The sequence below is a fragment of the Carassius auratus genome, chromosome 38, assembly GCF_003368295.1.
Source record: "Carassius auratus strain Wakin chromosome 38, ASM336829v1, whole genome shotgun sequence".
Taxonomy (NCBI): domain Eukaryota; kingdom Metazoa; phylum Chordata; class Actinopteri; order Cypriniformes; family Cyprinidae; genus Carassius; species Carassius auratus.
In genome coordinates, this window is record NC_039280.1 from 10,148,003 (window position 1) to 10,158,522 (window position 10,520).

The following is a 10,520-nucleotide window of genomic DNA, read 5'->3' on the forward strand; positions in this document are numbered from 1 at the left end:
TTACATTTTTTTTTTATTCACTTTAACATACAATTAACAGCAACCTGTTAAAAAATGTTAAGACTGAAAACACAATAGCCACCAGACTAAGTCCTCACAAAGAAAGTGTTAAGAAAAACCATCATCTCATATAAACACATCTCACTTTCATGGGCAGTTATCTAAACACTTAAATTTATATACCCTTCGAAAACGGCTTCCATAACAGTGGAATGGATATTGATCATATTAATGTAGCTCATATACATCATGGCTTGGTTATTCTTATGCTAAAACAACACTATTCCCATTGTACATGCCATAAATCACTATGAAGATATGTGGGGGGAAAAATACCTGTACATTTGTTCAGAGATGCTGAACTAAAAACAGTCAAAATTTGTTCAATCCCCTTATAAATAGTGTACAGATATCCCAATATCATTATTTCTCAATAATAAATTATAAAATACAACAAGAAATACCTGAGTGCTACTAAAAAACAAATAACATCACACTGAATGAATGCTGTGCTTGATGACGAACAGCTAGAATTGATCTCTTTCAAAAATGATTTGTCATTTTGCTGTGAGTTTCATGCTTCAGATAACAGTGACTTTTTACATTATGTAATGATATTACTGTTCTTATACAATACCACATGGAACACACCATTAGTGTGAATATACAAGTAAAATATAATACATCTCATTTCAAAGAAAGCAGATATTAATATAACAGATCAACTGCCAATGTGAGATTAAGTGTTGATTAATGAACACTTCACAAAGATCCATGTTGGCGCAAATGATTTCTGTAAAGTACAAAATATTAAATTCTTAATATTAAACCTATTAACACAATGTAGATAATACACAACATTACAATACATCACATTATATGTCTATAATTGTCTGACAGTTACTGAACACCTTCTAGTAATAGGCTAAGAGTGTAAAGAGAACTGGTAAATCTCTGTGACCTACAAAAATCATGCAACAATGCGTGTGATTGTTTGACAATTTGCCCTGCAGCATCAATGGATTGTGTTTTCATGTTTGATATGTACCAGTAAATGCAACATATCCATGGTGTAAATAAACCCCTAAAAAACCTTAATCTGTTTGATTCATTGAGACTCATTGTGGAAGATGGGAAGTGAGCTGAAGAGATGCACCAGGCATCATGTGAAGTGTTTTGGATTGTTTAGCCTGAGAGGTTTATATAGTCACTGACTTTTTCAAAGGATTTCAGAAAGCAGTACTACCGAGAACGAGCTGAAAAGCAGCGCATGTACTCCGTCATCCAGGGGTTGAAGTCAGGGACGATCTTATTTCTGTTCTTTTCGATGTCAGCAGATCTGGTTCTTTGTTTGTCAAATCTCTTCATCTGTTTTTCCACCTCCCGTCTGGTTTTTGCTCGTAACGCTGACTCATGGATCTAGACAAAACAGACACTGCACTGAAGTATGCATGAATAACCATAAGTGAATGAGTACTTAAAGGGATAGTTCAACCAAATGTGAAAATCCTGTCAGTAGCAATTACTCCGCATCATGTCATTCAAAACCAGTAAAACTTCACTTATCTTCAGAACACACATGAAGATATTTTGGATGAAATCCGAGAGCTTTCTGACCCGGCGTAAACAGCAACACAATTAACATGTTTAAGGCCCAGAAAGGTTGGAAGGACATTGTTAAAATTGTTCAAGGCCATAGTTTGATGAGCACATCAAAGACTGACATGAAAGAGAATAAATTGTTGCATAAAGTTGTTATTTTTGTTTTCTTTGTGCACAAAAATGATTGTTGTAACAGTTGAACCACTGATGTCACATGAACTATTTTAGTGATGTCCTTACTACCTTTCTGGGCTTTGAATGTGTCAGTTGCATTACAGTCTATGCAGGGTCATAATGTTCTCAGATATCATCAAAAATATCTTATTTGTGTTCTGAAGCTGAACGAAGGTCTTATGGGTTTTGGAACGACATGAGAGTGAGAAATTAATGAGAGAATTTTATTGTTTGGGTGAACCATCCCTTTAAAGGAATATTGCACACAAAAAATTTAATTCTGTCATCATTTACTTGCAAAACAAGATTGAACCACATTGACTTTCACTTTAACCACACTAACATTCCTTTAAAATAATAGTAATTTAATTTTTGGGTGAACTGTCCCATTGTTAAAAACTATGTAAGTAAATGTTCATCTCTATCTATATGGATTATTTATCTTAACCAAACTGTAATAGTTTTTATTATATTACTATTTTTTTCCCAAAAGTTTTCTTACTGGTCAATGCTCTCTTATGGTATGATGTGCTATCTGAAAGGATCCTCACCTCTGCAGTTGATGCTGCAGGTCCAACATTATGGGTTTTCTTGGAAGCCATATCGGTCTGCCGCTCTCCTGCACCATACAGGGCAAAAGGGTGACGGTTCTCTTTTTCAGGGTCTTTGGTGGCATGAGGCTTGACTTTAGATCTTGTGTACTTGTGTGAGGAGCGTCGTTTGCCCTTTGGTGTGTTCAGGATATGCGTGTCAGATTCTGGGTTGAGAGCAGGAGAGCTTTCTCTGGCTCTTTCTTCCTCCCCCTCTTGATGACTTTGCTCAGCAACTCTGGTAACAAGTTCTGTTGATAAAAGATAGAGATATGCATGGAATTTGACAGTTTGAAGTGTATTTTAAGTGTATTACTATTTTAATACAGTCGTTTTCATTATGTACCACAATTTACTGTCTCTTTATGCTTTCCCATTTAGTTTTCCATTGTGGTTGGAACACAAAATATCTCTACTTTACCATAATCATCATAATTTCATTATTTTTTATATATACTTCTTTACATTTTTACAGCTTTACATTTTGATTAATTTACTGTAATCAGTAATCTTTTCATTGCATGCCATGCGGCAAAATTTTTTAAAATTTACTTTTTGTTCTAATACTTATATTTTAGATTATTATTCAAATGTATTTCAATTTACAAAAACTAAGATTAAGTTCACAATAACATAATTAGAATACAAACTATTTTTTAAAAGATATAATATAAAAGATAAACAATAGGAGAGGACAGCCTGTAGTTATGGACTTACTGGTGTCTGCAGTGTCTTCTGCCTGTGGTTCTGGTTCAGCTGCAGGTTCTGGTGTCACACATGTAGATCTTTCTGGTTTCTCATCATGGAGCCGCTCAGGTTCAACTTTATTCCGATTTAGAGGAGTAGTTTTACCACTGGAGCCTGTCTCGCTCCCCCATTCTCCCCAAAACCAGGGCTTGTGCGCTTGCTCCAACAGCCGTCTTGACAGTCTGTACTTCAGCAAATCCTCATAACATTTTGCATAAGTGTCCCATTTCGGATCCTTAAATTTCTTCATGTATTCGGACCTAATTCGCTTCGTCACCATATTTCATTTATCGTTCGACTGCAGAAAAATAGAGAAATTGTACATTATATAGCGAAGTAGGCTACTGAAACTGAATTATGCAATTCCGAGTCTATTCCGAACCCGCCCACCTCTCGCGCCAGACATTTAAACCAAATCACTATGGCAACAGAATTGTCATAGGCAAGTGAAAGCCAATCGCTGGCCAGCTGTGAATGTCCTTCGACACGCCCCCTTAATATACACGCCTACTTAAACCATGGCGTCATCTCGGAGCTCTCCGAACCTCTTAACGCATTTGCATATTAAGGTTTGTAAGGTGAAAATAAACATAATTATTGACTTAACTAATACAGTTCACTATCCCATAACACACAAATAAGATAAAGTCATCAGTAAATTATTAAACGTATCATATATAATGTGTTACCATCAACAGTATCCTGAACAGAGAACGCTTTATACTGTGAGTCGTTAACGTTAAACATCCCAGTCTGATACAAGGACTGCCTGAAGGAAATCAAACAGCGCGGGCTTTAATAGTTTACAGAGAAGCTAACGCTGTATTTCCGACGTCGACTAGTATCTACAGCGAATGATCAGGTGACAGCAGCGAGCGTAGGCGAGTTTAATGTTGATGTGCGCTTAAACACCTGTCAACACTAATCTGAGCCGTTTTTTTTTTTTGTAATATTTAAACTTACCGTGTTGTTTTAAGCAGGAATGAGAATAGAGAAGATAAACAGATGGCGCTTGTTGTCTGCAGACGTCAAGCTTGCTCTGTAAAACACGGTTATAGCTCCGCCCTGTGGTGAAGGCGATGGAAATCACCAGAAGACATCAAACAGGTGTTTTCAAAAGTTAAAGCTCCACATCTCCGAGGAGAGATCTATCTATCTATCTATGGTGCTGATAGTGCTTTTGCAATATTGCTTATTTGCATATTAGGGTTTACTGAGTTACATTTATTTTGAAACTAAATGATGTAATTTGGTTACATGTAACTAGTTATTCCACAACACTTATTATCAGCCACTCACATGACTAAACCAGATCTGACCAAAACCCGTTTTAACAAATCTAAACTCAGTAATTTGTTTAAAACCACCTCAAAGTGTCACCTTTGACTCTATTAAATAAATAGTTATTATCATTATTGTAGTTTTACTATTTATTCTATTCGGTTGATCAGAATCCCACCATGGTTTTCCCAGAAGCAAATGTAGTATATTTCAGTGAGGTCAGACGGAGGTCAACTTTCACTGATTTAAAGAATACTACATGGCCATTTGATGACGTGAATTTTCGAAAACTTGTACCCTAAGCAATCTACACTAAGATCTCGATCACCAGTCTCAAGTCAGCAGTTTCAAATTCAAACGATTTATTAACACAAACACGACTCAAAAACCAAATACCAAATAATGGACTTTAATAAATTAATGACTAGTTATGTACAGATTACAGTCTTGTGATAGATAACATGGTATAATGGTCTTCTGGATCTTGATCGTGTCTGTCTGGACAATGCTGGGGCCTGCCTCTTCGTGTTCCTGTATGGTAATCCAGGGTATGTTCATCGAGTACCACTTGGGTACAAAATAAATCTGTACCAAAGCTGTCCCATAACGATGAATGTATACTCCATTATTGCATATTCCACAGCAAACAGATGCAGATGATGGATTTAGAAGCACTTGCGGTGGACAATGCTGGGGCCTGCCTCATCGTATTCCTGCTTAGTGATCCACATCTGCTGGAAGGTGGACAGGGAAGCCAAGATGGAGCCACCGATCCAAACAGAGTATTTACGCTCAGGTGGGGCAATGATCTGTCAGAATTAGGAGACGCATGAACAGGTTAGTGATGCATTGTGGAGAATGGGACCATGTTAAAGCATAACCACAGATGCATTACCTTGATCTTCATTGTGCTGGGGGCCAGAGCAGTGATCTCCTTCTGCATACGGTCAGCAATACCTGGGTACATGGTGGTACCACCTGACAAGACATTGTTGGCATACAGGTCCTTCCTGATGTCAATGTCGCACTTCATGATGCTGTTGTAGGCGGTCTCATGGATTCCAGCAGACTCCATACCTGTTTAGAAACACCTTATTAATAAACTAAAAGCTTTATGGAAAATTCACCATTTTTGAATAGTGTTTGACTTTACGCACCAATGAAAGAAGGCTGGAAGAGGGTCTCTGGGCAACGGAAACGCTCGTTACCAATGGTGATGACCTGGCCATCGGGCAACTCGTAGCTCTTCTCCAGGGAAGAGGAAGAGGCGGCAGTGGCCATCTCATTCTCAAAGTCCAGAGCCACATAGCACAGCTTCTCCTTGATGTCACGGACAATCTCACGCTCAGCTATAAACAGAGTTTTAATTAAGTCTGCTGTTTCTAACATACTGGCAACAGAACAAATAACAAATAGATGCACCATAATAAAATCCAATGGGAACAAGCCTGTGAGAATAATATCATTAAAATACTATATTACTGATGGTAATGGATAATAGGTTTATATTAAAATTCTATACTTTTAAAAAAATAAAACAAACTAAAATCAGTTGTTTTAAATTAAATTAATATAGATTTTGAGATTAGCTAAAAATTACATTAAGACCATTATGACTAAAAAGACTAAAAAGATTAAACAAGTGCTAGATGATAAATGTATTCTTGTTAAAAAAAAATCTACATTTTAAACTTAACACATAAAACTTTTTTTTTTCTTTTTCAAATAAAAGTTTCACTGACCCCAGATGTATTTTCAACATCGACTGATACAGTAAATGTAAAACATTTTGGCCAATATAACCATTAAGGTACTGAAATATTGTGTATCCCTAAATGAATTCAACAAGTATTAGTCGAAAAAATAATAATAATCTGATTTGCTTTGAGAAACAGAAGAAAACAAAACAGAAATGACTGTGAACTTGTAAAACTGCAATTTCTCACCAGTTGTGACGAAAGAATAACCACGCTCGGTCAGGATCTTCATGAGGTAGTCAGTCAGATCGCGACCGGCCAGATCCAGACGCATGATGGCATGGGGCAGAGCATAACCCTCATAAACGGGGACATTGTGGGACACACCATCACCAGAGTCCAGCACAATACCTTGAATATAGTGAAAAAACAGGTCCGGAAAATCAGCATGTTTTGTTATATACAATAAAATGATTTGTAATTTAAAATAATAGTCTCACCAGTGGTACGGCCAGAAGCGTACAGGGACAGCACAGCCTGAATGGCCACATACATGGCTGGGACGTTGAAGGTCTCAAACATGATCTGGGTCATCTTCTCACGGTTAGCCTTGGGGTTAAGAGGGGCCTCAGTCAGCAGAGTTGGGTGCTCCTCAGGGGCGACGCGGAGCTCGTTGTAGAAGGTGTGGTGCCAGATCTTCTCCATATCGTCCCAGTTGGTAATGATGCCGTGCTCGATGGGGTACTTCAAAGTGAGGATACCCCTCTTGCTCTGAGCTTCATCTCCTACATATGAGTCCTTCTGACCCATACCCACCATGACACCCTGGAAAAAGAAAGAGTATTTTAATGTCACAGTATTTAAATGTTGCAGTACCTTAGAATTACCCATGTGAACGATATTTACAAAGGGCAAAATGCAGCTGAACAAACCTGGTGGCGGGGGCGACCAACGATGGAGGGGAAGACAGCTCTGGGGGCGTCATCTCCAGCAAAGCCAGCCTTGACCAGGCCTGAACCGTTGTCGCACACAAGGGCGGTAGTCTCTTCGTCGTCACACATCTTGATGGATTCTGATCAGGAACATATCACACACTGTCATGGCTGCTTCTAACTATTTCATCTTAAAACTGGTGACTAATCTGATGAATCACTTCATATCAATTCTTACAATTCATACACAATCAATACCTTGTAAAGTAGATGTTTTTTTAATGAGGTCAAGTTGAACATGAATAAATATTAGATTGGGTGCAGCTTAAGGCAAAAATATTAATTTAATTACAGCAACGCAGCAATTCTACAGCAATGCGCTCATCGATTTATACACTGCATTTCATCATGACATCTTTATTTGCATCCATTAAATAGTATATTAGTCATAATATTTTCTGTCCTTTGAACTATATTTCATAGGTTTTATGAGTCAACTGTTTTTTAACTTCATTTAATTCAAAGTTTTTAAAAAGTGCAATGACTGCATTTTCAGCTTTAAAATTGATTTTAAGGCAGAAATTTAAATGAAATGTTTACTTATGTTTTATTTTTTACATTGTACAACAAAGATAAAGTTGTGCATATTGCAACCAGTGAATCCAAATCAATAACCACTTAGCAAGTTAGTGTACTGAGAAAGCAAGTTAACATTTTGTCATAAATCTATACCTGTGACAACAGTTATATTATTTTATAGAAGTACACATTTGTTTTATGGTTCTTTAATTATGTCACATTAAGTATACAAAGTATCAATATTGCCAGTGACAACTGCAAAATGTACCAATGAAATAAAACATTGCTAGGTCATAACTTATAACTTATTGCAAACTCAATATAAAACTCATATATCTTGTATCTTTGTTGTCTTCAAATAAAATAGTATGTTGCTATTCATTGAAAACGTTGTTCTGTTAGTCTTCGTAACTACAGTAGTAGCGCAGGGGTCTAATGCAGTTGACTTACCTTTCTGTGATGAAGCTCAGTGCAGAACACAACCGCTAGTGGATCCGATCAGTCACGGCTGACTGACCCATGGAGACCTTATATACTCTTCGTGTTTGTCCCCATGCTCACTACCGAGGCTGTCTGTATGTTCATAAGGAGTGTTCCCCATCCTTCAGCCATATTAGGCTCTAGCAGGGTAGGCGAGGGGTGACTTCCCAGTGAAGCGGCGTGTCTCCCGCTGGCTCCTCGTGAGCGAGGCTGTCCTTTTATGGTGTGATAGCCATCATTCCCGGCCCCGCGTGAGCTGTGCACGGTGTGGGCGGAACTGATGTTGCTACTAGCCTTTTACCACATGGTGCTACGTAGTATATTTCTGTAAGTTGTAAAATAGCATGTTTAGAGATTTGTGCACAGCCGACATTTGATCGCATTATTCTCATAGTTAGCAGTTGCAATAATCGGAAACGAAGTCAATATAAGTGAATTGTGCGGAGTCTGATCTTTTGTAGACATTTTCTATTTTAGACACTTGGGAACATTTGGACCATCTGTTCACAAATCTGCTACTGTCAGTTTTCCAAGCAAATGAATCGGATGGTGTAAATATATAAGCTTACTTAATATTCCTTTTATTTCTTTAATTGATAACGTAATAAATGTGTATTTGTGAGATTTTTTAAGTAATGTATTTGTTGTGATTGCTTTCTTTTTGTTTTAAAGAAAAATTACTAGGCTATATATATAGTAATTTTTCTTTGAACTCTACTGTCTTTATTCTCTGAATATATATTTTTATTATATTGTAATATGCCGATTTGTTTTTCAAGTAAATGTATTTTGTCTTAAGGATTTTTTAAATGGATACTGAAAAATAAGAGAAAAAAATGCTGATTATGATTTTTTTCTTCCTCTGGTGCAGGGAGGTGTGTGGCTGCTCTGCATACTTCATTCAAAAGAGGTCCGTCTCTGTGCAAGCAGATATCCTGCCATAGTTGGCCCTGGAGCTTATGTTGAGTCAATGAAGCCTGTAGCCAGTCACTGAGGGTAAGCTGCTTACAAATCAACAGTCAGAGCTACAATCTCCCTGCTTCAGATTTATCAGAGCTGGTGAATCCGTTTCTGGACTTAAGAGAGGGACATAAGGGCAATTAATCAAACCACTTTACCATTTACAATTTACCAATGTAGTGACCGTAACTTTTTGAGACAGCCTATAGATTACAGCAGTAAGTCACTTGCATTAAGAGTACTCTGCATTGTAGATCCAATTCTGTTTTACCTCTTGGTTTAACTATCACTATCACTCTCTAGGTTTCCATAATAGCTAGTAATTTATTTTCAACTGTCAACAGCACCCTCTTTTGGCAACTAAAATTATTTATGTTCTCAATAGAAGGGATGTGGACAGGGTAGAGTTTTAAAGTAATCTATGTTTCAATGCAATTTATTAAGAGTGCAGATAAAACAATAGAAAATAAACAGACAAACATATACATTTCACAAACCTGAAACCTAATAAGTTACCACACTACATATACATTTTTTCTAAAGTTCTGAATAGATTTCCTCTTATCCAAATGATTTATATATATATATAAATATATATTGAGTAAAAGTTACATTAAAATATCTCTGTTATAGTGTCTTTTCTCAAATAAAGCTGAGATAATTATATCTATCCTTTTTTCTTTTACAATTGTTCATATAGATGCTCCTTCTAAAACAGTATCTTCATTACTGACAAATAACAATGGCACTGTTACTGAAGATGGAATACATCCCAGTAAAAGCTTTGCAGTTTTTATGACCGAGGCACGATTTACTGACATCTGTGTCATTACCAAAGATGATAAGAAACGAGAGAAGCACCATTGTGTCATCACCCTCACAAAATACTTCATCATAAATATTACTTGTACAGAAAGAATTTGTGTAGATGAAATTCATTTAAGTTTTCATAAATCATTCTTGTGTAAATGTTCCCAGTGAATCAAATGCAAGTGTACCGTTTACCCTAGGTACACTTCAATAAACTGATTATCACCCTTTCCTTAATAAAAGACTGACATGATTTATCACAAGTAATATATCGAATGCATAATTATTATTCTGATTATATTTTTTTCCAAGCACATTTGACCAATTCCAAACCACATTAATCTTAATAACTACTATTAATTTAGTATTTAATCATTTATAAGTGATATATAATTGTTCATGAAGGCTGCCAGAGAAAAAAACTCCTTATATTCAGGTGTGCAGAATTATATTAAATAAAATATTAAATCCCCATGAGAAATATTCAAAGCGAATGCAATACAGAAATAGCAAAGTTAAAACATGACCAGTGGACCGCAAAATGCTTACTGGATCAGCAGGGTCAGAAAAAAGTGGAGAAGAAAAGACACGTTAACTGCAAAAGATTTAAGAAATGAATGTGAAGAATTAGGTGTAAAACCATCAGAAAACGTTTAGTTTCTATTTTC

General features: G+C 36.5%; 2 protein-coding genes across 2 annotated transcripts; both read right to left on the minus strand.

The window, feature by feature from the left end:
• Positions 1-1,214: 1,214 nt before the first annotated feature.
• On the minus strand, positions 1,215-4,487 carry ccsapb (centriole, cilia and spindle-associated protein b). The gene is made up of 4 exons (XM_026223994.1): positions 4,077-4,487; positions 3,084-3,411; positions 2,328-2,617; positions 1,215-1,419 (listed from the first exon to the last, which is right to left on the minus strand). The coding sequence occupies exons 2-4, from the start codon at positions 3,391-3,393 to the stop codon at positions 1,243-1,245; spliced, it is 777 nt and encodes a 258-aa protein (XP_026079779.1). The 5' UTR covers positions 3,394-3,411; positions 4,077-4,487; the 3' UTR covers positions 1,215-1,242.
• Positions 4,488-4,787: 300 nt separating this feature from the next.
• On the minus strand, positions 4,788-8,256 carry acta1b (actin alpha 1, skeletal muscle b). The gene is made up of 7 exons (XM_026223993.1): positions 8,053-8,256; positions 7,024-7,163; positions 6,592-6,916; positions 6,341-6,502; positions 5,552-5,743; positions 5,290-5,471; positions 4,788-5,203 (listed from the first exon to the last, which is right to left on the minus strand). The coding sequence occupies exons 2-7, from the start codon at positions 7,150-7,152 to the stop codon at positions 5,060-5,062; spliced, it is 1,134 nt and encodes a 377-aa protein (XP_026079778.1). The 5' UTR covers positions 7,153-7,163; positions 8,053-8,256; the 3' UTR covers positions 4,788-5,059.
• Between the last annotated feature and the right edge of the window lie 2,264 nt (positions 8,257-10,520).

Bases quoted from the DNA above. Each gene is read 5' to 3' on its own strand.
- acta1b (XM_026223993.1), bottom strand. From the start codon at position 7,152: ATGTGTGACGACGAAGAGACTACCGCCCTTGTGTGCGACAACGGTTCA. The intron at 5,744-6,340 runs GTGAGAAATTGC...CTCTGTTTATAG, and splicing joins TTATTCTTTCGTCACAACTG to CTGAGCGTGAGATTGTCCGT. The intron at 5,204-5,289 runs GTAATGCATCTG...TAATTCTGACAG, and splicing joins CCAGCACAATGAAGATCAAG to ATCATTGCCCCACCTGAGCG.
- ccsapb (XM_026223994.1), bottom strand. From the start codon at position 3,393: ATGGTGACGAAGCGAATTAGGTCCGAATACATGAAGAAATTTAAGGAT. The intron at 2,618-3,083 runs GTAAGTCCATAA...TTTTATCAACAG, and splicing joins AGAAGACACTGCAGACACCA to AACTTGTTACCAGAGTTGCT. The intron at 1,420-2,327 runs GTGAGGATCCTT...TGTTTTGTCTAG, and splicing joins CTGCAGCATCAACTGCAGAG to ATCCATGAGTCAGCGTTACG.